Here is a 27,093-nt window from a genome sequence, read left to right as displayed (position 1 = left end):
GAGGATGAAGGTTGTAGCCTTGTTGATTTAAGGACATAGGCAGACAAGGTTCTTAATCTTTGGGTAAATGTGATATCTTTTATTAGACCAACTAAATAGTTGGAAAAATTAATTGACCTGCCCTCCTCACTCCAGGCCTGCTTTAGAAGCCTGGCAGCAGCCAGCTCCAAGACGATGCAGTTCAGAGGAGCACAGGGCTGTTAGAGTGGAGATAGCAGGGCCCAGGAGATACCTGATGCTTGTGGTGGTCTGGGTGGTTTTGGCAGTTCTCATGATGCTGAGCAAGTCAGGTGTGAAGGGAAGCACTTGGCTCTCAATAATTCTCTGGCCCTCCTGGCTGTAGAGCAACGTGCTTCTTTGGGACTCAGCTTCCCCCTCAAAGCTGAGATGTGAAGGCTTGAAGGCAAAGCAAACAAGCCTAAAAATCACAAGCACATGCTTGCACGCCTCTGTGGACTTCAAAAGAAGACCCCAAAGTGGAAGAAAAGCCTCACTTCCCCTCTGTCCCCAGAGACACAGGTCCCCTCCCCTTGTCCCCCAGCCCCCCATCTGCTTTCTCTGCTGTCCCTAGGTGCAAGGCTGAATTAACCCTTTACTGGGCCCTAGGCAAACAAATGTGTGGGTCGCAAGCTAGTTGAGACCCCCTTCCCCACCCGGGTGCTGCTGCCACGGGGAGTGGGTGGGCTTCAGCTGCTGTGGCAAGGCTGGCAGAGGGGAGGGGAAGGGAAGGGAGGAGAGGTGGACAGGGCCACCACCATGGAGGGAAGGGCCAGGCCCCCACAGTTTAGGGCCCTAGGTTCCTAGTTTGCCTGTGTGTTAATCCAGCCCTGCCCAGGTGGGGAAAGCTTCACAGCAGCTCCTTCCCCGTCCAGGGGGACTTGTGTGGGGCTGGGCTAAGACGAGGAGAGAGGGGGAGACGCCTCTGAGCGAGGCAGGGGGACGCTCATCTGCTTCGGGAACTTTACGAAGGCGCCGGGCTCCTGCCCGGAGGGCGGGGCAGGGCTGCAGCTGGGGCGCACCCCCTTTGCCAAATCCTGGATCCGCCCCTGCTGGGGCAGGGTGAGGGCTGGGGGCGGGTCTTCACCAGGACTGGATGCCTCACGGGGCTTCTGTCACATGCAGTCGCCACGACCCCGCCCCAGGCAGCCTCCGGCAGCCGGGACTCCTCGGGGGGCGAGGCCGGGGCGTGTCCCGGCCGCCCCGCCCCCGGGGTGCGGCGCGCACTGCGCAGGCGCGCGGCGCAGAGCGTTACCTGGCGGCGGCGGGGTAGCTGTAGCGCCAGCGCCGCGGGGATGGAGGGGCTAATCGGGCTGGTGAACCGGCTGCAGGACGCCTTCGCGGCGCTGGGCCAGAGCTGCCTGCTCGACCTGCCGCAGATCGCGGTGGTTGGCGGGCAGAGCGCCGGCAAGAGCTCCGTGCTCGAGAACTGCGTCTCCAGGTGAGGGCGAGGGCGGCGCCGCCGCTGCTGCTCGGAGCCCCCGGCCCGCCCCGCCATCGCCCTCGGCCCCTCGTAGCGCCCGGCACCTGCGGGCGGCTGCGGCTTGTCCAAGGGCAGGCGGGTGTGTGCGTGTGTATGCCAGAGGGTGTGTATACATGCGCGTGTGTCAAAGGGGGTGGGGGGTATCGAAGGTGTGTGTGTGAAGGAGGGGGTGTGTTGAAGGGTGCGTGTGTGTGCGTGCATGTGTTTCAAGCCTCCCAGTTAATGCAGGTTTGTTGCCAGGCTGCAGAGGAGGAGGCTGCTGGCCAGGACCAGGGATGCTCCGTCACCCCCGTAAACAACCTGCTCCCCTTCTCCTCTTCTCCCACCCCCTGTTTTTGGTAGTGGTGGGTCCCCTCCACACAGGTGTTGAGCATCATCCTGGGTTTCCAGTGTGGTTGGTGTAGCAGAGAGATTCAGGCAGTGAGTGGAGGGTGGTTGGTTTTTGGGTTGTTTTTCTTTGCTGTGGCAGCTAAGACAGATGTTGGGGACCAGATTTGTAGTGTTCCAGTGATGCCAGCGACTTCACGGATAAAGTCTGGGGCTGGGCTGCAACTTTGCTTTCTCGTATGGTTTCCACTGCACATGCAGGAGAGTGGCATCACCTTTCCTTCCTTCTGAGAAGCCGACAGGGTTCCTGTCTCACTAAAATGCTTAGTAATGGGGATGCCATTGGATGTTGGGAAACATGACAGTGCTGCCACGTTCGTCAAGGGAATGTCTCGTATTCAAAGAGGCTGACATCTCTTTAGAAGGCGGTTGTAACTGGACTGGCCTTCATGCAGCTCTGATAAGCTGTTTGCTCAAAATGTGTATGGAGAACACACTTTTTAATGTGCCCTGGGAAAACTAGCATCATTTACAGGATATCAATACCATTTTATGCTAGGATGGTTTGCAGTAATCTCTCTGGGGAAATATAACAGTGGAAGAGCTGGCTGTAAATATCACCAAGGTTTCTGGTTTTTGCTGATTAACTGATTAGACTTAAAAGTGATCCAACTACTGTGGTTTTGCTGGATTGAGCTCCTTGATAGCAATTGCAGTAGACAGTACTTCACAAAAAAATACAGTGGTGGCTTTATACTACAGCAGTTGGAATTCATAGAAATGTTGAATAGAATTCCTTTGCTCCATTCTTTGCGCTTAGGCAGGATCAGTTCTCTGTGCATTTTTTTTTTTTTTAATTTTTTCAAATTTTCACCAGAGATGGTGCACCTGTGCAAGTAGAAAAACCCTTGTACAATTGGTAGAGTCTAAGCATAGAGCAAAATGTGCTGTTATGTTTTGAGAGCAGAGATTTTCTTAAGGAAAATAAAGCTCAATGCAGTGTCCCTCTGGTATTGAAATGCCTTTATATCTCAGTTTTATAGCATAAATCTTCTGTATTTTTATTCTTTCCTTCCCCTCTCCTTCTGGGAATTGCTGGTACAGATCTTCAGACTACGTTACTTCCTTCCTTTTCTCAGCTATCGGTATTTTGCTGTTTAGCAAATATAACGAAGGCATTTGCAATATTACCAAACCCCCAAAACTTAAAAAGCATGGATCACAACCTCCAAATTATAATTAGCTCTCAAAACCTGAGATTTTTTTAAACAAGAGCTTAAAAACTCCCGTTTTTGGCTTGTCTCTTATTTTATTTTAGTTTCCTCTGTCTGCCTCTAATGCGGTTGTATGGCAATTACAGTAGGGCCATCTTTCATCAATTGGAAATTAAGATACTTCTGGTCTCCACAGCAGGGGCTGCTGCTAGAGGACCCAAGCGGCTTTGACTTTTATTAGGTTAGGCCAGAGGCGAGCAAAATGGTGGATCCAGCTGGTGGCCAGACTCCATTTCCCAGCAGGTCCTGTGTGTGTCGCTGTGGCTAGTTTCCATGGAGACCCCAGGAATAGCAGGGCTGTGATACTGCGGGGCCAGTGTTTCCATGGAGACTGGTCCCAGCAGCACTGTCAAGGCACACAGCTGGAAGGGGAGCTGCTCCAGGACAGCGGTTGGGATGTTGCAGTGGTGAAGCGTGGTCCGGAGCTGGGACAGAGCCATGATCTACTGCCTGCACACCCCTGCTGTGTGCCCTGCCAGCACTTCTGGGTCCAGTCTCCATGGAAACCCTGGTCTTTCACTGTCATGGCCCTGCTGCTCCTGGGGTCTCGAGGGAAACCCACTTCAGCAATGCAGGCAGGGTGTTCTGGGAAACAGAGTCCACTGTGAGCTGGATCTGGCCTGCGGGCTGGACTTTGCCCGCCGCTGGGTTAGGTACTTCACAGATGCAGAGTAAGAGAGAGTCCCTGCCCCAAAGAGCTTGCAGTATAGGCAAAACATGGCAGTGAATTGGATGTGGGAAGTGGAAGTCAGACTTCTCAAACCCTCGTCAGAGAGGAGCTAACTCAGTAACTTGGAGATGGGAACAATTTTTGAAGCACAGGTCAGCAGGAATTAAATTGCTTCACCTGCACATCAGCCATCTACAGCTACTGTATTTTGGGTGTCTCTGGGCAGTGCTGTTTCCACAAATGTTAAAGAGAGACTTTTTAAGAATGAGAGTTTCCTTTCTGGGAGTACAGCATTTATTTAGTCAAGTTCTGAGGTTTTGGAGCTGATGCAAGTAGGTTCTTACACTCTGGATATACAGGCAAAAGCTCTTACACCTTATTAAAATGCCAGCTGTTATTAAGTGAAATAGATAAAATCTTAACATACATACATGAGTAGAGCACATTCTAATTGCAGTCTTACTGTGATGTTTTGCTCTGTATAGAATTATTTCAGTTATTATTCTACTATTACTGTGGTTATTCTTTTTCTTTCTTTCTTTTTCATTCTTATGGGTCATCAACAGATTTTGAACCCACAACCTTTGTCTCCAGGTACCAAACATTTCCAGTTCAGCTCTACAGCTGTAACAAGTGGCTGGAAAGCATCTTGTTATCCTCTGTGTGGAGGAGGCCCTGCAGGGGAAATGCAACATATACATTGCCAGTAGATTACATAAGTATTGGTGGGAAAAAGATTTAACTTTAGACATTGGGATACTTGTTTATTCATCCTGGTACTGGGCATATGTTATGATATAATGTTTACAGAAGGCAGAAACAAAGATAAGAAAGCATCTATTTCAGTCATTACTGGGACTGAATGAGGGATCACTGGATGTAAAAGCGAGTTTCCACCACTTGGCCAAAGGAACCAGACCGTTTGGTGTTCACACAGTAACAGAGTTGTCATTTCCCTATGTGGTCTAGGAAGACTGCCAGAAGAAGACTCAGAGCTTCACTAGATTACAAAAGCATTTGATTTACCTCTATTCCTTTTAAAAGACTACGGAGCAGAGTGGGTGGACTTGGGCTTTGTTCTCAGCAGTGTGTGCAAGTTCTTAGTTATCTTGAAGTAGACAACTGATAAACATCATTTTACTCACCAAAAGGTGGCAATATGAAGCTGTGTTTAGTAATAGAGTCTGAAGAGGGCAAAGGACTAACAGCCATCATGGATTTAGGCTAGGATTAGAATTTATTACCTCTTGCCTTGCAAGTTCAGTGTACCTTCTACTGGGTGCAGGGACTCTGGGATTTGCAGTCCAGACTCACTGCAGCAGGACTATGCAGAGTTGCTTATCACCAGGGATCCTGGCTTTCCATGATAAACTCTGGCAAATTCCCCAAATTCTCTGACAAAATCCCCAAAATCCATTATTAAAATTAAAGGCCCCCCACAGCCTCCCCTGGCCCTGATTGTGTCTTTCTTTGCCCCCACAACAGCCCCCCAGCCCTGCTTATGCCCCTTGTCCTCCACCCACAGCCCCTGCCCCCTTGCCCTGCTGGAAGGGGCCCCCAGCTGTCAGCGTTATGGAACCAGGGACCCAGGTCCACAGCTCCCTGTCCCGAACAGAAGGCATCACGAGCAAGGAGCTGGCTCCCCTGCTGCTCCTGACTTAGGCAGGGGCAGGGCTGGCTCCCAGTGGCTGCGTGCACTTCCGGGGAGCAAGGGGGACCCATGCCCCCAGATCTGTATGGGGGCAGGATGTGGGCTTGAGTTTCCTTGTTACAGGCCAGCTGGGCACTGTGGATGTATCAATTTAATCACAGGCCAACTGAGCTGTTTGATTCAGTTTTGGGTTGAGGCCGCAAAGCTGGGAGTGAAGTGAAGGCAAAATTTATTATAGCTCACACACACACACTTTAACAGAAAGATAAATGTGATAAGCAGATAATGCAGTATTAAAGAGCTAATAGTAAATAACAGATAATAATAACAGATTAATTCTGTCCTAGACCAACTGGGCACTGCAAAGGTATTAGCAACTGGGCTGTTCAAAACAACAGATAGACAGACATGGGTTGGCTACTTATTGATAGTCCAGGTACACGTCAAGTGAGTCCAGTGAAGTCAGGCATCCCCAATCAATGCTGTCCCCATGCTACTGTGGAGCTCCTATGAGGTCTCCTCCAGCCCCCAACGGCCTCACCCAGTTCTCCAGTCAAAACAGTAAACACAAGAACACAAAGCCCTTGGGCTAAAACATAAAAGGTAGACCATCCGGTCAAACAAGATTCAGTCCCTACGAGAGAGAGAGCTCCCCAACCACAGCAGCAACCAGGGATGTTCCTACCATCAGAGTTCTCCCCTTCATCTGTCCTAGCAGAGTTCCTACTCCCTCAGCCACCAAAGAGGAACTACCCTCCTAGGCTTAAGAAGGGCTAAGCCCTGCCCCTTCCCGTCAGCTGGCTTCACTGGTTGCCTCAGCAACCAGCACCTGCACAGCCCTGGTGACTGGCAGCTGAGCCTCCCCCTTCCCACCACTAGGGGTCTCTCCTGAGCTGTCTCTGCTTTCAGGGACAGGGCACCTGAGTGCTCTGTGACACACCTCCCCCCCTTTAACTCCTAACTCACCCAGCTGAGTCTTCCCTTTCACCGGGTGCTCCATCCATCTCCTCTCAGCTGTTCCCTCCGGCACCTGGCCATTTAGGTATAGGAGGTGGAGGTTTTTAGGTGCCTCCTACTCGCCTTTTACCCAAGGCGCACTGTGTTGGGATTTGTTGGGAGTCACCCACCACAGGTAGTCCCCCCACACTAGCCAACCTTGGTAGGGTGCCTCTTAGGCTTGTAGGATGGTCCCGGGCAGGGCGTGTCCCTCTGACGGAGGTGGCAGGCACATTATTGTCGTTGTTGGGAGTCTGTCTCCCTACCGCCTCCCTGTCCTTCTCCAGTTGCCTGATTGGCTGGCCCCACCTGGTAGATCTTAGAATTGGGAGGGGTTACCCTGCCTCCTAGCAGCGCGGTTAGGGCCCCTAAATATACGCCCTCTTCGTTGCTCTCTGGTTGGGGATCCTTCTGTCTTCCTGGTCCCCCTTCTTTCTCGTACTGTCTTGAGAGAAAAATCAGCATTTACATTCTAGGCTCCAGGGCAGTGTTCCACCTTAAAACAATATGGTTGAAGACTAAGGGCCCATCTCATGAGTCTTGCATTGTCTGTCTTCATGCTCTGCAACCAGCGCAGGGGCGTGTGATCGGTTATCAATGTGAATCTCTGCCCTAACAAATAATACCGGGGTGTTTCAGTAGCCCATTTGATTGCTAAACACTCTTTCTCCACTGTGGCATAGCTCCGTTCTGGTGGGTGTAACTTCCTGCTTACGTAGGCTATGTGGTGCTAGTCTTCTCCTTCTCTCTGCACCAGTACTGCACCGATGGCCACGTGTGACGCATTGCTCTGCACCAGGAAAGGCTTATTAAAGTCCGGTGTGTATAAGAGTGGTTGTAAGCACAGCACATCCTTTACTGCTTGAAACGCCTTTTCTGCCTCCAGTGTCCATCTTACTTTGGTTGGAGCCCCAGCTTTTATCATCTCTGTCAAGGGTACAACCAAATCCATGAAGCGAGGCACAAACTTCCTATAGTAACCGGCTAGCCCCAGGAAAACCCTTACTTGCCTTTTAGTACGGGGCGCCTGATACCTCCGCAATGCCTCCACTTTGCTCAGCAGAGGTCTCACCTTCCTACTAGGAAACTCAGGTATTGTGTTTCCTCTTTTTCTATTGTACACTTCCTTGGATTTGCTGTTAGCCCAGCCCTCCTCAAGTCTTACACCACTGCTCTCAATGCGGCGAAGTGTTCATGCCAGCTCTTGGTGTATATAATATTATCCTGGAAGTACGCCGTGGTGTAACCCCCATGGGGAGACAGTACTCTGTCCATTAAATCGCTGGAATATAGCCGCAGCTCCATGCAACCCAAACGGCATGCGTCAGAACTGGAAGAGCCCCCACGGGGTGGTGAAAGCTGTCTTTTCCTGGTCTTCAGGTGCCACTGGGACCTGCCAGTAACCCTTTGTCAGGTCTAAAGTGGAAATGTAGCGAGCTTGCCCGATGTTTTCTACCAGTTCATCCACCCTGGGCATTGGATAGGCATCAGACTTGGCCACTGCATTTACCTTTTGATAATCGATGCAGAAGCGGATTTTCCCCATTGGGCTTAGGTACTGCTACGATGGGGCTCTGCCAGTCACTGTGGGATTTGTATATAATGCCATTCTCTAGCATCGTTGCAGTCTCTGCTTTTATCTGGCCTTGGAGCTGCTGGGGGATCCGTTTCCAATTCTCACGTATCACCTGGCCCGGGGGAGTTTTTATCCGGTGTACCATACCCCGAGCTTCCCCAGGGGTTCCCCAGAACACATCTCCATATTCCTTGACTAGCTCGGCAGCCTGCCTCCTTTGTTCTTCCGACAGCTGCAGGGCCAGTTCTACATCACCTGGTCCACTTTTCTCAGTCAACGTGGGTCCCAGTTCTAATTCCTCAGGGTAAGGGGCTAAGTACATACACTCCCAGTCTTCCCATTTTTTCAACATACTGATGTGGTATACATGCTTCTTTTTTTGCTTATCTATCTGGTATACCTCATAGTCCATCAATCCCACTCAGCGTGTGATTTCGTAGGGTCCCTGCCACCGGGCGAGTAACTTGCTCTTGCTGTCTGGCAATAGGACCAACACGCGGTCCCCCACATCAAACTTTCTTTCCCGGGCGCCTTGGTTGTAGTGCCTTACTTATCGTCACTGGGCTTCTCTGAGATTTCCTAAAACCACGCTCCAAGCCACTTTGAGGTAGTCTCGCAGTTGGATTATGTATTGGATGATGTTCTGGTCTTTACTTTGCTGTTTTTCCCAATTTTCTTTAATCAGATTCAGGATCCCCCTGGGTTGCCGGCCGTACAATAATTTGATGGGTGAAAACCCGGTGGAGGCCTGGGGTGCCTCTCTTACTGCAAACAACAAAGGGGGTATCATTTTGTCCCAATTTTGAGGGCTCTCAACCACAAACTTTTTTAGCATCTGCTTCAATGTCTGATTAAAATGTTCCACAAGCCCGTCTGGTTGGGGGATGATACATGGCTGTCTTCAGGTGTTTAATCTCCAATGCTTTACTCACTCCCTCAAATGTGTGATGTAAAGTTCGTTCCCTGATTGGTCAGTAATTTTTTAGGGAGTCCTACTCGGGAGAATATCTTCAGAAGTTCATTTGCCACCTTTGGGGCAGACACTGTCTGCATTGGCACAGCTTCTGGGTACCGTGTCGCGTAATCCAGCAGAACTAAGATGTGCTGGTTTCCAGTGCTGCTTCGGGGCAGCAGCCTGACAATGTCCACTGCCACCCTCTCAAAAGGAACCTCTACCAGCAGCATTGGGAATAAAGGGGCCTTTGGGGGTGGTCTTGGGTTTACCTTTTGGCAGACGGAACATGAAGCGCAATAACTTGTGACTTCCTGCATCAGACCTGGCCAATAGAACCTTGCCCGAATGCGTGCTTCTGTTTTGTCCTGGCCCAGGTGCCTGCCTGTGGGGAGCTCATGAGCCACCTTCAGTAAGGCCTGTCGATACTGCTGTGGGACCAGCAGCTGTGCGACCTCCCCTCCTTCTGATTTCCTTTGCTCAATCCGGTAGAGGAGGCTGTTTCTTACTTCAAACGTTGGGGTAGTCCTCATCAGTTCCAGCCTCAGCACCTCGTTGTCTCTTCAGGCTGGGTGTTCCTGCAGTGCCCACCGAAAGTCGGTCTCTCGACTTTGCTCTAGCTGAAAATGTTCATCTTCCCCCAAACGGGTGACATCCACCCTTTGTCCTGCTTTGTCTTGGGGGCGGGGGGGGGGGGGAAGCTGTTTGGTTTCCCCCACGAAACCCTCCACAGTCTCTTCACACCTCACACCAGCTATCTCTTCCAGCAACGCGGGCCAGTCGCAGCCCAGTACTACTGGGTAGGGTAGGTGTTCTGCGACCCACACTAGCATCTGGCGGGTCTTGTTGCCTACCCATAGGTTTATCCTCACTGTGTCAAAAATTGAGGGAGTCCCTGCACCAACACTGCACCCTCACATGATCTGCTCTCCCCCTCTCCCGTGCCGGTAGCATGTCGCTCCACACCATCGTCTGCACTGAGCCTGAGTCTAGCATCGCCACTACGCTTTTTCCCTCTATTGTTACTTCTGTCAACAGCGCGGGTGGTGCCTCTTCTGCATTGGGGTTGACTCGGGCTCCATAGCCACACAGTCCTACCTGCATCGTCAGCCAGGGTCGGGTGTTCTCGATCACGGCGGCCAACTGGGTCTGTTGTCTCACAGCTTGGTCCAGCAGGCCTTGCGCCGTTCGATATAACTGGTCCACAGGTTGTTCCTTTTTCTGCATGGGCCCAAGGGCTGTCTTCTTTCCATGGGTAAACCAACATCTTATGATGCATGCTGCCGTATAAAAACTTCCTGACCAATGCACCATTGTGACAGGAGTATTGCTATCGGAGCCTTTCTGGGAGTGACTCCGCCCTCCTGTAATGGGCCAACCGCCTGCTTACTCACCTGCTATGCCTTTATCTTAACTGATTAATTGATTGGTGTAATCAGCAGAAGGCTGCCTATTTTATGCGCCCCGGTGCCAGGGGGCGCTATCTGCGGCTCCTTTCCTTCCCTACACCGCAGCCCAAGCCTCACAGATGGTACTGACGTGGTCTGACCTGGGCCCTGTTATGCCTTGGCCCTCTCCTTTACTTCCGGGGCTCCTCACCGCCACCCCCTCTCACTCTGGGGGCTCCTTGCCACCGCCTCCTCTTGCTCTGGGGCTGGGGCTAATGTGCCCCTCCAAACTGCTGTGCCCTCTCTGGCACTAGAGTCCCCACGCTACTGTGGAGATCCTATGAGGCCTCCTCCAACCCCCAACAGCCTCACCCAGTCCTCCGGTTAAAACAGTAAACACAAGAACACAAAGGCCCTGGGCTACAACATAAAAGCTAGACCATCCGGTCAAACAAGATTCAATCCCTACTAGAGAGAGAAAGCTCCCCAACCCCAGCAGCAACCGGGGATGTTCCCACCGTCAGAGTTCTCCCCTTTGTCTGTCCTAGCCGAGCTCCTACTCCCTCGGCCACCAGAGAGGAACTACCCTCCTGGGCTTAAGAAGGGCTATGCCCTGCCCCTTCCTGTCAGCTGGTTTCACTGGTTGCCCCAGCAACCAGCACCTGCACAGCCCTGGTGACTGGCAGCTGAGCCTCTCCCTTCCCGCCGGTAGGGGTTTCTCCCGAGCCATCTCTGATTTCAGGCACAGGGCACCTGAGTGCTGTGCAACAGGGCTCCATTCCCACTGTGTTTTTTTCTTGCATAGATTATACAGAGGCCAGGCCAACATGCTAACTCGGGGACATGCAGGTGCCAGAAGTTAAGTGCACTCAGCTGTGCTTGTAGCTTTTAAACATTTTTGGGGGTAGGTGTATCTACCAGACTCTGAAGCTCTTTGGCCAGGATGGTGGGTTCACCTTGCTGCCATTGGATTCCCAGGAATTCACACTGGGGCTTGACTTCTTGGATCTTTTTGCTGGACAGCGTGAACCCAAATGCTTGCACTTTCTTCTTTAGGGACTCAAAAGCAGAAACGGTTAATTCCCAGCCTTGATGTCCCACCATGATATCATCGACGTATTGCCAGGTGTGTACTTCTGGATGACTCAGTTAGACTTTATGGACTACTGCAGCTACCACTCTGTGGGCCAGGGTGGGGCTGTGCAACCAGCCCTGGGGTAGGACTGTGTAGGTGTACTGCTGTCCCAGCCATGTGAAGGCAAACAAAGGCCGGTGATTTTCATGGATGGGGATAGCAAAGAACATGTCTTTAGTGTCTACGGATCCCATCCACTGGGGGCCATAGCACCTAATGCTTTCCGTCAGTGCAGGCATACATGGGATCGTAGCCGTCAGATGGTTGGTATTGGCATTTAATGTCCTAAAATCAGATGGGGATTGGCAATTGACTGTTGATTTATGTACCGGCCACACCGGGTTGTTGTACAGGGAATGAGTTTGAATGATGGTTCCATCTTCCAGCTGTTGGTTGATAATGTCTTGAATGGGTTATGTTGCCTCGGGGAGTGTGCGGTATTGAGGTTGGTGTACCCTTTTCATGGCCGGCAGGGTGAGCAGGGTCGTGGAACGTTGGGCTACTGCTGTCATCATGTCCTTCTGCTCGCTCTCCTGGGCCATGGCACAGCCAAACTGCCAGGTTTCCTGTTTAAGGATAAACCGCTGGCCCTGCAACACGTTTATTCCCAGTAGGTTCGGCCCTCCCTGGAGCATGACAGCGGCTGCTGTTACTACAGAGCCGTTAGGCAAGGTGAAAGTGGGCCAGACCAAATGTCTTGGTCATCTGGCACCTCCAACTTCTACTACCTGGTAGGGAGTTCCCTGTGCTCCTTTCCATTCTATACAGTGCAAAACGCATAGCTGGGCACCAGTGTCTAGTAGCATATTAATTGACTTTTTCCTTCCATTTAGACAAATCTTTATAGGTACTTGAATTACGGGGCTAATATTATTCTGTGTTACTGGTTCCCGATCCTCTACTGCCCCCATGATGGCCCCTTGCTCAAGGGGTTGCGTCGGCTGGGTCTCCTACTGCTGGAGGTCAGGGGGGTGCCGAGGGCTCTATTTTCTTTCCTTTCCTGTCCTAGCAGTGTTTGCCCCATAACCCTTCCAGGACTGGGGTGGGCAGCCTGTCAATTTGCTCTTTATTGAACCCTGCTGCTAGTAACTCCCTCCACATCTGTGCATGCAGGGCTTTAGATTTTCTATTCCCCACTTTCCCGGACTTGCGGGGTCCTACCAGGTCGTCTTTCTCAGGGGCCAGTGCCATGGCCTTGGCAATTTTTTATTAGTTTGGGAAGCTCTGGCTTCTGCAAGATGGGCAGAAGCTGTATCAACTGCCGGATTGCATTTCTTACCAGGTGAGTTACTAACTCTTGTTGTAAAGCCAGCAGAGCTGAAGTGCATTCCACTGGTGCTTGCTGGCAGAACCTCCTCCACATGGCTTCTTTCACTAGTTCTTCATCTAGAGTGTGCCTCTAGTTCCCTCCTCAAATGATTTCAATGAAAGCTAGTTGATACAGACAGTGGATAGCTTCCTCTAAGTTAGTCCATGCCCATGGGGGAGTGTTAAGCTCTTCTTCCATGTTACCGTAACCCGCGGCAACCGCCTGTGTTGCAGCAGAAAACAGAGTAATGTTGTGGTCCTGCCCGACCCACTGACCCAACTGGATTTCAGGGCGGAGAACCAGTTGTGCTGCCTCAGTGCAACTCACAGATACTGCTGAGTCCCCTTCACCATACATTCAAACTAACCAGTCTATCATTTGCTCCCCTGGTTTGGCCCTATGTTGTTTTTGTAATTCTTGGATTTCTGTGCAAGTAAAGGAATGTGTCGCTGTCCAGAGATTGCCCCCTTGTGGCCCTGCACAGGCCACCACTACCGGGAAGGTTTGGGCTAAGTCTTCTCCTAAATTCTCTTGGGCTGGTGGGGCATAAGGAGGTGGGATCTCACAGGCTTCTTCTGTAAGCCTCACATACTCCTCATCTCCTTGCTTAGTTATTGCAATTTCACAATACAGATCCTCGCTCTCTGGGTCATCTCACAGCCCAGTTTTTGGAATTCCACCATAAAGACACTGCCAGACCTTTTCAGGGGAAGGTTCGACTGATTGTGCCACTTGCACCTTCTGCTCAAGGGAGGTGATTGCCCGTATGACTAGTATCTTTCCCTCCCGATGCTCTAGTATCCCTAGTCAGTCTTGAGCTGCTCTGGGAGCCACACATGTGACACTGCTAGAATCCTTTACTTCCCTTAATTCCCTCTCAAGCTGGGTCACTTGGTCTTTTAAGGATTGGTTCTCATGATGGAGCTGAGTGCCTTCCTCTGCTCCCAGTCTTAGGCAGGTTGCCAGCAGCCAAGACAATCATCCTTTCTTAGGTCTCCCCTTCTGCATGAAAGTGAATGCAGCCCACTGACAGGGTACTGTGGTGGGATCGGTCCAGGTGGTTTCAACCTCTCTCTATCCCACCATGGATTCTTAATACCCATAATCTCTTCTGTTAAAGCAATCAGTGGGGTCCACCCCTCTGCACCATTCTTCCCCTCCAAACTCTCCATCCTCGATCCTGTTCATGATGCCAATTTTGTCACAGGCCAGCTGGGCATTTTGAGTGTATCAATTTATCACAGGCCAACTGGGCTGTTTGATTCAGTTTTGGATCGAAGAGGCAAAGCTGGGAGTGAAGTGAAGGCAAATTTATTATAGCTTACACACACACAACAGTTAACAGAAAGCTAAAAGCGATAAGCAGATAATGCAGTATTAAAGAGCTAAATAACAGATAATAACAACAGATAGATGGATCAGTTCTGTCACAGACTAACTGGGCACTGCAAAGGTATTAGTGACTGGGCTGTTCAAAACAACAGATAGACAGACATGGGTTGGCTACTTATTGATAGTCCAGGTATGCGTCAAGTGATTCCAGTGAAGTCAGGCGTCCCCAATTGATGCTGTCAGAGGGTTACTGGGGAAAGTTCCTTGATTAGAATCTGATCCTTGCTCACACCGGGAGTCTGGGGTCCGGGCGTGGAACAGAAAAGACCGTTCTGTTCCCTCCTTCCTGCTGGTTACCTGATGCACGTGCTTTTTCTACCTAGTCTTATGTTAATCTGTTGGCCTCAGAGCCACTTACAATGTTGCCCTATAGCTGTTACCCTATGGGATTGAAAGGTGTTAAATTATTATAAAAGGTTACTACCCAGACTCGGGTTTATTCAATATGCAATTATGATGCAGAACCTTTACGTCTGAAATTGACATTACCCCACCTATGCCCCAACCCCTTTTAGGTTTCATTTGAATATGCTTTCTTGGGATGTTTTTTCCTGGAATGTGTTGGGTGTGCCAGGCAGTTGGATCTAGTTTTTTATTGCTAAAGCTGAACCCTAAGCAGAAACCGTTAGGTCAGTTAACCTCACAGCTACAGCTTTGCCTATGGGGCCCAGTCAGTTTCATGAACAGTTAATTTATCATTTTGGTTAAACTTATGACAGACAAGTTACATTTGCAGTTTACAAACTTACAAGCTTTATATTAACTAATATTACCTGTTTAGGCAAAATACCAAATGCCTCCAAAAAACACATATTTATTGCTTATTAATCCCTCTGGCTCTGGCTGTTACACTCTCTCCCTGCTTCCCTCCTGTGGGGCCTCTGTAGCCCTTCAGGCAAGACCTGGCACAGCTGGGAACAGCAGGGCCACACCAGGATCTCCTTTTCCCTCTCCCTGCTGGGCCTCCTGTGCCTGCTGCTGCTCTGAGTGGCATAGCCCTGCGCCCCTTCCCTCAGTGCAGCCCTGCATGCAGGAGGCATATCGCTGGGCCAGTGAAGAGCGAGCAGCTGCCCTTGCCGCCCCCAATCTCCCTGCGACCTGGCGTGGCTGGGGATAGAGGAGCCATGCAGCAATCTCTGTAGTGGCTGCTCGCTCTGCACTGCCCCAGTGATGCACCTTCTGCACACAGGGCTGCATTGAGGGAAGCAGTGTGGGGCTCCACCACTCAGAACAGCAGGAGGCATGGTGTGGGGGCAAGGAGATCCTGGTGTGGCCCCACTGTTCCCAGCCGTGCTGGGTCTTACCTGTGGAGCTGCAGCGGCCCCATGGATGGGAAGTAGGGAGGGAGCTCAAGCTCACAGCCTGCCCCCCATACAGGTCTGGGGGCATGGGTCTCCCTTGCCTCCTTAGAGTGAACAATACTGAGTGCCCGACTGGCTCCACATATCCCTGCTTCCAGCTGGCGCCTCCACGTGCAGCTTCCCTCAAGGGCTGCTGGAGCTTCTTCAGTTGTACCCGCCTCTGGCCAGGCACTCCAGCAGCAAGTGGGAAGATGTGGAGCCAGCCAGGCACTCCGTGTATTTCCCCAACACCTCCTTGCTTCCACCCTAGCCCTGCCCCTATAGTTTCATAGTTTCATAGTAGCTAGAGTCGGAAGGGACCTAGGTAGATCATCTAGTCCGACCCCCTGCCTTAGCAGGAAAGAGCCCCGGGGTCAGATGACCCCGGCAAGGTGCTCATCTAACTTCCTTTTAAAAATCCCCAGGCTAGGAGCCTGCACCACTTCCCCTGGAAGCTGGTTCCAGGCCCTAGCCACCCTGACTGTGACCCCCCCATCCCCTGAAAGCCCCACATACCACTTCACAGGCTCCAGGAGAAAAGCGAGCCTGACCTAGGCCTTGCCACTGACTAAAAGTTGCAGGCTCCACCCTTCCCCCTCCCTCTGCCCCTCCAGGCAGGATTGGAGCTTTTCTGCTCTTTATATAAATAGTTCTTGCAGGCTGGAACTCAGCCACCTGCAGAACTCTTTGCAAAAGGGGGAAATCCATGGGTTTCTCTGCTAAAAGAGACATTTTGCACTTTTTTTCTTATAAAACCAGGAAATCTATAGTTTTCTCTCTTTTTCCGTGGGAAATGGAAAACCTGGAGCCCTGCATCATCACTTCTTCTTCGTGCTTCCAGGTGCCTCTGGGTTTTGTAGTCCACAGTCACAGCCAGCAGTAAGTTTTTAGCAGGGCAGGTCAGCGCTATACTCAGGAAGGAAAATTTAGCCCCTCACCCTGGCCCCAGACCCCAGCTGGAGTTTGCCTGGGGGGAGGGAGAGGCAGTCCTTTCCCTTCCCCTTGCCCTCCAACCCTTCTCTGCTGGAGCAGGAGGCAAGCCCAGCCGCAGCCTAGGGCTGGAAAGCATGCTGGGGGACTGTGATTTAACTTGAACCAGGAAGGAGTCTGGGACAGAAGTTTCATAAACTGGTTTGACCCGAACTCGTTAAGTCTGATACTACATTCAGGCCAGGTTTATCTTAAATCCGTTTCAGCCATTTTGAAACTTGTTTATGAGCACTGAACTTCTGTTCTGTTATAGGTTTAAACCAGTTTCTAATTACTTAAACTTACTTATGTGTAACTTCTGTCCCTATCCTTACTGTCTAATCCTTCATATGTCCTCAGGAATGGACCCTGTCCATGGGGTTGTGCCATAGACGTTGAGGAAATGTTTGTGTTTTCTTCCATTTTCTGAGGATTTGAGTACTCATTCCTCAGATGTAAGAACACACATTGTTCCCCCTCTCATAGATGCTAGTAACAAGAGTAATTATGTCCATAAACTAATAACTGATCCCTTATTTAAACCCCAAGAGCCTAATGTGGTGGTTGTGGTACACTGTGGCATGTGGTCAATAAAGGAGAAGTAAGTACCTGATTCTCTTAAAATGTCATTGGGAGTTGGGCACAGTATCTGGTGCTGCAGAACTGATGCAAGTAGGTTCCGGATTGTGCCCCTAATTCCTGTTTGTTCTTTTCTGCAAATCTCTCCCTTGAAAGTAAGTGGTGACATTTAAAAGAAAAAAACAGCAGCATGGAAGAAAGCTTGTGAACTGAACTTTCAAGTTGGTGGGGGGTGGCAGGAAGAGGAAGCAAAGCAGAAACTTGTGCAGAGATTAACTCATTCACCAGAATGAGTTTTTAAGATGACAGCCTCTGATGCTTCTAGAGTCCTCTTTATGACCTCTTTTGCTCTGGTAGAAGCAGAATAGCCTTTCATGTTGTTTTTATGAAAACTGAAGATTTAATAATTAGATTTTAAAACTGAAAGCTCTTTGCTTCCGTTGTTTAATGTAATAAAACCTGCATGTGGTCAAGTAATTGCTATCAAAGAGATGTGAACTCTTGATTATAAGCCTGTCATTCATAATCAAACATGCACTTTAATTTTAAAACCCTAAGGTTTTAAATGGGGGAGGGTTGTTTTTTTTTGTTTTTTGTTTTTTTTACAGGAACTTTCCTAATCTGTCAGAATGTACCCTTCTTTCCTAACCATTTTATAACTTGCATGTATTTCCTGGCAGCAGCATATATAACTGTTTGTTCTAGTTTTTTTTAGATCTTTTCTAAAATATGGACTAGTGCATGTTACCCAAATTATAGCATTTCCTTCTATGCTTAAGTTATTTTTCTACCTTGCAATGGTAATTGCTAAAATGCTATTTCCAATTGTCAGGGGAAATGAAGGAAACTCAGTTGAGTGTTGAAGCAGAACATTTATTTGCAGAGGGAAGACACCTGCTTAGTAGAATTTGTGCATCCCAGGGAGATGTATTTAAAATCAATGCAGCCATTTTACTCTTACATTTTCCTGTCAGAGAAGTGACTAATAAGCCATCTCAGAGAAAATTGGTATTTTTTTTTTTTACTGGTATTTCAGAAAAGCAGCAGTAAGTTGAAACTGCAATACACTGGTACAGTATTTTTTCTTAATCTAAAGATCTTGTGGAAGTAGAAATCAGCCACTCCTCTTCAAACATGTTATTTCCCTCCTTTGTGTCTGTCTAACTAAACCATTGTACGGCTGCAATTACTACATTAGTCCAGTTATAAAAATATCCTTGGTAGGCTGAGAAATATATTTAAATTTACCCAATAACAACTCTAGCCCATTGAATAGGGGTCGGATGCTTTGTCTAGTTCACTATTTGCATTTCCTCCCCAAATGCCTTATTTACAAAGAAGTTTGTTGTATCCTAAATGGATGTACCTATTTTTAATTTAAATATAAGGTTGATAGTTGCGTACATTAAATTGCTATGTATATGATCCTAGAGTATTGTTGATGGGTACAATACAGTCCAAATATATTTGTAGTTCAGTACTGACCAGCAAAACAAAGGTAATAAGATTCTTCTCCCCTACAGTTTTTACTTTAAGCCATTCTCTTTGATTTCGGCAGCCAAACTTTGTTGATTTCTTAAGGAATTCTTGGTTCAGTTACTAAGTATGGTGAAGTACTCTCTGACCTGTAACTAGGGTATCTGAGGTTCTTCATTCAGTATTTAGGCAGTTTATACTAAGTCACAAGGTATCTGATGAATGCGTGGATATTTTCAGAGACCTGATTTTTATAAATGCTTGCTTTCAAATATCAGTTGTCAGACAGCGTCATAGTGTTTGACTTAAGCCTGATATGAGCTATGTGGGTTAGGTTCTTGCTCAGATGGATTGTCAGTAGGTCAGAGTAATCAAATTCAGTGGTTATATAAAGGAGACTAATCATGTAACTTTTCTAGGCTGTATAGATAGGACTAAGTTTTGCTGATTTATAGTGAGCTGCAGCTTGCTATTTTAAGTATGATTGGGACTTATATATACCCTGGGCATTATAAAGGCTATTTAAGTGTGAGTTTAATCTTGGATGGTACTAATGTCACTCAGTTGCCATTGAATTGAGAGCAAATATTCCACAAGGGGCACTCAGAAACAGATTTTTAAAGATACATAAGCACTTGCATGTTTGAGATAAACCTACTCTCTCCCTACTGCCAATTTAAAGGGAGAGGGTGGGGAGGATTTAGAACTGTTTTAGAACAATGAGGGACAACTTTTTGTCTGGCATGTCACAAATTAGCCCTGCACCCTCCCTGAGTGCCACTCTGATCCCTTCCACTACCCAGTCTGCTCTTCTGCTTTTTGTTCCCTTCCCTGTGCTCCATGCCTGATCTCTCAGTTATTCTGCATTTGTTTCTTGTCCAATCTGCTGCTCTGATTCCTGCCGTATCTACTTCTGTGCTACCCGTCCCTTCACCTGACCTGCTGTAGGCCACATATAGAGGCTGCCCATGCCACTTGTGCCAAGCATGCTGCAGGTTGAGCACCTCTTAATTTTAGAAGGCTCCACTAGGTGCCTTTTTCATGTCTTTCGGTGCCTAAGTACCTTTTAAAATATCTGATCCATGCTACATCCAGGATTAGGTTCTAATCATGGCTTCTGGGAGTAAGAGAAGTTATAAGTTATAAGTATCCTTTGCTTACTCTTAATGATGGGGGCAGACGGACAAGGACTCCTAGTGGGTGAACATGCTTTTTAAGTTATTAATTTTTCAAACTTGTGACATGCTTGTAGAACCAGAGGCAGAAGCAGGATTTTCCAGGGCCATTTTTAAATGCAAGGTATTCATTATGTGTGATGAGTACTTTACAGCATATACAGGGAGAAGCTATTGTATGAGGACTGCTTGTTTCCCATTGCTGACACTGATTTACCATGTGGTTTTGTACAAGTCACTTGACACTGTCTGCTTCCATTTCCTTACCTATACAGTGAATATTGGTGTTGTCAAGATTCTTAGGTGAAAGGTGTTTAAGAGCATAACAATATTATGTAATGAGTTTATATACAGGGATGTGGCTTCCATGACCACAGCCCGCTCTTTGGAGAGAGAGGCAGCGAGCTGCTGGGAAGAGATGGCCTCCACCTCTCTCCCCTGGGGAGGAGGCTCTTCTCAGCCAGGCTGGCTGACCTGCTCCACCGGGCTTTAAACTAAGCCCGCTGTGGGATGGGGGGACTACTGCCCCTGCTGGCCCGCTGAACGGCCCTTGCAAAGCCAGCGGACCAAGGCACTTAAGGGGGCACTTAAGGGAGCCCACCCCTGCCCCAGCCCTGGCACAATCTGTGGGCAAGGCAAAAGCCCCCAAGGGGACACTTGCCTGCCTGTATACTAATGCCAGGAGCCTGGGCAACAAGCAGGACAAGCTCGTCCTCCTGCTCAGTGCAAAGAAATATGATGTCATTGGGATAATGGAGACCTGGTGGGACTCCACCCATGACTGGACCACGGGTATAGAGGGCTATACCCTATACAGGAGGGATCGTGTTGACAAAAGGGGCGGGGGTGTAGCTCTCTATGTGAAGGAAAGCTACATGTCCCTGCAAGCTGATGTTGGCGACCGGCATGGACAGCTAGAGACCCTCTGGGTAAAAATTCGTGGGGAATTCGGCACAGGGGACACAAAGGTGGGAGTCTACTACAGACCTCCCACTCAAAGTCCCGAGCTTGACCAGGAGTTCGCCTGGGAACTGACTGAGGCCGTCTGCTCCAGGACCTTGGTTGTCATGGGTGACTTCAGTTACCCGGACATCTCGTGGGAAGATCACTCAGCTAAATCTGAGCGAGCGCAAAGCTTTCTCTCATGCATGGATGACCTCTATCTGACTCAAGAAGTCTATGGGCCAACGAGAGGCAAAGCGCTGTTTGACCTGGTACTGGCTATGGGGGACGACCTAATCGGCGACCTAGTGATCGATGGGAAGCTGGGTGACAGCGACCACGAGCTGATCACCTTCACCATCCGCCGTAAAGCTGGCAAGTCAGTCAGCAACGCGGAAGTCCTTGACTTCAGAAAAGCCGACTTTGATAAGCTCAAGAGGCTAGTCGGTCAGGCCCCCAGGGACCGTGACCCCAGGGAGATGGGAGTTCAAGAAGAGTGGTTGCTTCTCAAGGAAGCGATCCTCAGTGCACAAGCTAAATCTCTTCCAACACGGAGGAAAGGCAGCAAGAAGGCACAGCAGCCCCCCCGGCTCTCCAGAGACCTAGCGGACCTACTGTGGCTAAAAAGGAAAGCCTACAAAGGATGGAGGACGGGATTCACCTCCAAGGAGAATTACTCCGCGCTGGTCCGGTCCTGCAGGGGACCAAACCAGGAAAGCCAGGGCTTCAACTGAACTCCAACTAGCTTCAGGCATCAAGGACAACAAAAAGTCCTTTTTCAGCTATGTGGAGAGCCGGAGGAAAAGCAAGGGCAATGTTGGACCCCTGCTAAACCAGATGGGGCAACTGACAACTGACGCCCAGGAAAAAGCCAGCCTATTAAATAGGTACTTTGTGTCAGTCTTTCATCAGTCACACGGGATCCCCGTGCCTGCTATGGGACAGGGAAATCTGGGTGAGGGGGATCCCCTACCCTCCATCAATGGTGACCTCGTGAAGGAACACCTTGAGAAGCTGGATACCTTCAAGTCAGCCAGCCCTGACAATCTGCACCCCAGGGTACTCAAGGAGCTGGCGAGCGTCATAGCCCAGCCCCTGGCACGGATCTTTGAAAACTCCTGGCGCTCTGGCGTAGTGCCCGAAGACTGGAAGAAGGCCAATGTGGTGCCGATCTTCAAGAAAGGGAGGAGAGTGGATCTGGCTAACTACAGGCCCATTAGCCTGACTTCTATCCTGGGGAAGATCTTAGAAAAGTTTATTAAGGAGGCCATCCTTGAGGGACTGGCCCAGGCTAACATTCTAAGGGATAGCCAGCACAGGTTTGTTGCGGGTAGGTCTTGTTTGACCAATCTCATTTCCTTCTATGACCAGGTGACCTATCACCTGGACAAGGGAGAAGAGATTGATGTCATATATCTTGACTTCAAAAAAGCTTTTGATCTGCTATCCCATGATCAGCTCTTGGCCAAACTGCCCAGTTGTGGCCTTGGCTCCACCACGATCCGCTGGCTGGGAAATTGGCTTCGTGGTCGGACCCAGAGGGTTGTGATTGATGGCAGTCACTCATCATGGTGCCCTGTGACCAGTGGGGTCCCTCAAGGCTCTGTCCTGGGACCCATACTGTTCAACATCTTCATTAACGATGTGGACATTGGAGTCAGGAGTGGACTGGCCAAGTTTGCTGATGACACCAAACTTTGGGGCAAAGCATCCATGCCAGAAGATAGGCAGGTGATCCAGGCTGACCTGGACAAGCTCAGCAAATGGGCAGACGAGAACCTCATGGTGTTTAACACCGATAAATGCAAGGTTCTCCACCTTGGGAGGAAAAACCTGCAGCACCCTTATAGGCTCGGCAGTACTACGTTGGTTAGCACTACAGAAGAAAGAGACTTGGGGGTCATCATTGACCACAAGATGAACATGAGCCTGCAATGCGATGCTGCGGCTAGTAAAGCGACCAAAACGCTGGCTTGCATCCATAGATGCTTCTCGAGCAAATCCAGGGACGTCATTCTCCCCTTGTACTCGGCCTTGGGGAGGCCGCAGCTGGAGTACTGCGTCCAGTTTTGGGCTCCACAATTCAAAAAGGATGTGGAGAAGCTTGAGAGAGTCCAGAGGAGAGCCACGCGCATGATCAGAGGTCAGGAAAACAGATCTTACGATGACAGGCTGAGAGCCATGGGACTCTTTAGCCTGGAAAAGCGTAGGCTCAGGGGTGATCTGATGGCCACCTATAAGTTTATCAGGGGTGACCACCACGATCTGGGGGAACGTTTGTTCACCAGAGCGCCCCAAGGGATGACGAGGTCGAACGGTCACAAACTCCTGCAAGACCGCTTCAGGCTGGACATAAGGAAGAATTTCTTTACTGTCCGAGCCCCAAGGTCTAGAACAGTCTGCCAGTGGAGGTGGTTCAAGCGCCTACATTGAACACCTTCAAGAGTAAATTGGATGCTTATCTTGCTGGGATCCTATGACCCCAGCTGACTTCCTGCCCTTTGGGCAGGGGGCTGGACTCGATGATCTCCCGAGGTCCCTTCCAGCCCTAATGTCTATGAAATCTATGAAATGTCAACAACTTGTTTGCACTTGTGTTTACTGCTGCCTCATGAGCACTGCCAAAAGGTTTAGTTTGAGAGCATTTATAAAAATGCATTTGAATAAGTGGCTGTTCAGATGAATGGACTAGCACACTTATACGAAGAGTGTTTTGATGAATAAACCACACAGGGTTTACTCGAATAGAAGATAACCCGGATTATAAGATGATCCCCAATAATTTGATTCTGTATATGAAAAAATGTATAAATTTGTTATACTTTTCCAGGTATAGAATCTAATTATTGGAGATGCCTTGAATGTGTTCCCTTCCCACTGCTACAGCAGGGAAAATAAATCTGGAGGGTCTGATAGCCCCTTTCTCCTCTCCTTACTGTCAGACCCCCCCTCTCCATGAGCATATGGAAGTGAGGAACACATTTCAAAACAATAACCTTGAAAATAAACATGGCTGTAGCAATTTGTATGTAGTACCCATGCTCTTAATTTATTCAGAATTGGTGCATGTTACCTTTTTTGAAACTGCTGCAGGTTTTAGCACAGGTACTCCATAAACACACTTTCAAGCAGAACTTTTACACTTATTTGTATACAGTACAAACTATGCATGATGTTATAGATTCATAGATTGTTAAGGGTTGGAAGGGACCTCACAAGATCATTGGGGCCAGCCCCCTTGGCACTAGGCAGGAAAGATATTAGTCCAAAGCCAAAGGCTCATGATTTACCATATAGTTCATTGGGCTAGGCTCCACCAGTCAAGAGCATTTCAAGCTGTGGTGACCCCATAGCTCAGAACTGCTCTGTGTGTGTGTGTGTGTGTGTGTGTGTGTGTGTGTGTGTGTATTCCACATACCCCTCACAAACGAGCCATGTGCTAATTAGCCCCACACTCATGACTGGAACCAGGTATTCTCGTCATGAGTCCTGGGATGCTGTAAGCATTTATATGCAGCTGAAACTTAGGTCAACATGGTCTGGCTTCACCTCAGGGCGGGCGGGGCTGCACTAATCATATGTGGTAGGCTGAGAGAGGGAGTGACAGAGGTATTCTGGGTGAACCGTCTGTATGTGTGTGTCTGTCTGTTCCTGGCAAATGTATTAAAATTTGGAAACACAAACTAGGTTAAATTAGTAAAGTGAAGCACTCAGAAATTAGGAGGTTACCAGAATTAAGATTGATCTGCAAAGCAGTTCAACCTCTTTGCCATGTATGTGTTATGGAGAGTGCTCCACATATACTTGCATATCAGAAAAGTACATAATTTGCTTAACGGCACAACATGACACTGGTCCCAATTACTTGCCTTTTGCTTTCATTTTAACAAATTGATTGTGTTCATAGTGGTTAAGTACATAACTTATGCTTATAAACTATCTGTTTTCCCTGCCTACTTTGTGATGTAAGCAGTTAAAAACTACAATTAAATCAGAGAAACTGACTAACAGCCATCAATTCCAAGGCTTCTAGAGGAGAACTGAACTAAGTCCTATCAATTCAAGGCTGCTATTAAAGGCACGAGGCAGTATAAGGAACATTCAGGAGCCTTAAGGAGGTGAAAAGCTTAGCTCAAGCTGTTCCTAGGCGTTAATAAATACTGTTACATGAATTTGTATATGTGAAATTTTTTTTTTTTTTTAGAACCGAAAGTGATGCATTTAAATGGAGTACCCAGTATGTAGTCTCTAATTATGCCACTGCTTGCTGTTTATTATTCTTTAGGGCACCCCCATATGCACTAGGATTTTTTGTTCCAGGCCAAGAACTGTGGAGCTCTTCTGTCTCTCATCCTGGTTCATATCTACTCAGTGTCTGATTCAGTCTACTTCACTAGGCTGGAAATCATGATAGCCTTGTACCTATGTCAGTGATTCTCAACTGGGACACTGTGACATCCTTTTAAGGGAGAGTGTGGGTTGCAAAAAGGTAAGTACTTGCTCTTTCCCACATGGCTGCTGTTTGAGAAGGTAAGCACTGCAATAAATTAGTTTTTGAAATGAGAAGCTGCTCAATTCAGAAAAGTTCTGGAATGGTCCTCAAGTCTAAAAAAGGTTGAAAACCACTAATCTATACAATGTGTGCAAATGATGATTATACTATTTAGTCCTTTAAAACTTGTCTTACAAAAAAAACAAAAAACCCCAAATACTAAGAATACATGAGCAGGATGTGGCAAAATACAGTGGGCAGATGGAAGGGTCAATATGTGATAAGATCAGTGTGTATTAGGTACAGATGTAATCCAAAACATCATGCTTTGGTAAAGCTTTTATGTATTGCTCTGCTGCATCACAACAGATTTAATGCATCCATGGTTAACCAAATCATAATAGATCTTATAATTGGGAGCCTCAGTTGAGAATTACTGGCATAAATAAAATGTTATTATTAGTATTTTTTTTCTGTACTAATAAAGATCTTTGCAAATATTTTCTTTGTGTTCTTCCTGGTTGTCTTGTGTCATGCTTATCATTCAGGGTGCTTCAATAAACAGTTGCCTGCATTTAAGCTAAATTAATTATATTCCTTAAAGTATTCATTCCTTTAATCCAGCAGTGTTCACCTACAATACATCCTGGAAATTTGGGACACGCAGTTTTTTTTTTTTATCTTTGTACAGCACCTATTGCTGAACCCAGGTCCTGTTTCACTTAGGCATAAGTGCAGTGGTGTAACTAAGGTGGGGCAACTGTCATGGGCAGCAACTTGTGTAGGAGGGGAGGTGAAAAAAAGTTGCAGCTGTTCAGGAATGATCACATGCAGCCTGGTGGCAACTGGAAATTCCCTGGGTGCCTGGTTGTGTCGTTAAGCTACTGCCTAATAAATGTGATCCTTTTCTACTCTGCAAGAGGAGGGATGTGAAAGGTTAAATGATTAATAGTTTCATCCAGTGCTTCCCAGACTTTTCCTCAGCATGACCCCATTTATGACCCTATTTCCTCAGCATGGCCCTTCACTCTCAACCTGCAGCTGCCCCTCACCTCCCAGGTGCCTCAGGGCCAGAGTCTGCAGCCCCAGCTGCTGCCCAGGGGACAAGACAGCTGCTGTGGCCAGAGTGGAGTGCAGAGCTTGGTTCCCCTCTCCCATCCCCTCCTTTGTTGGCAGCATGGCTGGAGCAAAGCCCGTGGTAGGGGAGGATATGGGCTGGTTGCTTTGCGTTTGTGGCTTCCCACCTTACTGCCTCCCCATGGGGGCTCTGTGGGCCAGCAGCAGGGACCCAGCATGGGTGGGAGCACCATGCTGCTGTGGCAGTCAAGCTGAGGAATCCCATGGCCACTTGACAGCAGTGGGGGCACAAGTCTGTGCTGCTGCTGCGCCTTACCTTGGTGGTCACAGGGGTGTGGTGCTCCCTCCTGCATTGGGTTCCACTCACTGGGCTGTGGAGGTGGCTCCTGCCTGGACCTGGTCCAGCCTGGCCACACCTCATGCTCTGTGGTGGGTGCAGAAATCTTAGGGGGCATGTGCCCCCCTACCATGTCACCTTGGTTCCCTCCCAGTCCCCACTGCCCCCTCTGCCGAATTGCCTGTGGTTCACCCCTCCCACTCACTGTCCCAATGTGTTGCCTGTGCCCCCTCCCCCACATACTTACCTGGAGGCAGCTGCAAGACATGCTCTCCATTGCTGCTTGGCTGGCACATGCATGTGTACTCACACATACACATGGCACCCCCTGCCTCTGATTGCCCTTCCTTGCTCCCCCTCTGCCCCAAGCAGTCCCTTGCAGGCTGGGACTCTGCCAGCCTGAAAGGGGAAACCTGCATTTCCCCACATTCTTTTCATTAGAAGAGGAAATCCGCATTTTTCCACAGCAAACAAAACCTGGATCCTTCTTTATTGCTACCCCATCTGCTGATGTTGTGATGCACAGATTAAACTGTTTAAACTGCTAGTTTAATTG

At 48.8% G+C, this 27,093-nt stretch overlaps 1 protein-coding gene across 9 annotated transcripts in view; it reads left to right on the top strand.

Moving 5' to 3' along the window:
* The first annotated feature begins 1,212 nt into the window (after positions 1-1,212).
* The window catches only part of DNM3 (dynamin 3), a 366,866-nt gene continuing 340,985 nt past the window's right edge, over positions 1,213-27,093 (top strand). For 3 of the 9 annotated variants that reach the window (XM_090049991.1, XM_090049994.1, XM_090049993.1), the window contains exon 1: positions 1,216-1,438. In XM_090049991.1, coding sequence (XP_089906117.1) covers positions 1,293-1,438 — 146 coding nt within the window. In that variant the 5' untranslated portion in view covers positions 1,216-1,292. Of the gene's footprint in view, positions 1,439-27,093 lie in introns of all 9 variants that reach the window. The other 6 variants (XM_090049997.1, XM_090049996.1, XM_090049990.1 and 3 more) reach the window with 4 other exon arrangements.

Source organism: Crocodylus siamensis, chromosome 5 (assembly GCF_052110815.1).
Source record: "Crocodylus siamensis isolate JL-2025a chromosome 5, ASM5211081v1, whole genome shotgun sequence".
NCBI lineage: Eukaryota > Metazoa > Chordata > Crocodylia > Crocodylidae > Crocodylus > Crocodylus siamensis.
The sequence above is the reverse complement of the archived record's forward strand: the minus strand, read 5'-3'. Positions and strand labels throughout refer to the sequence as shown.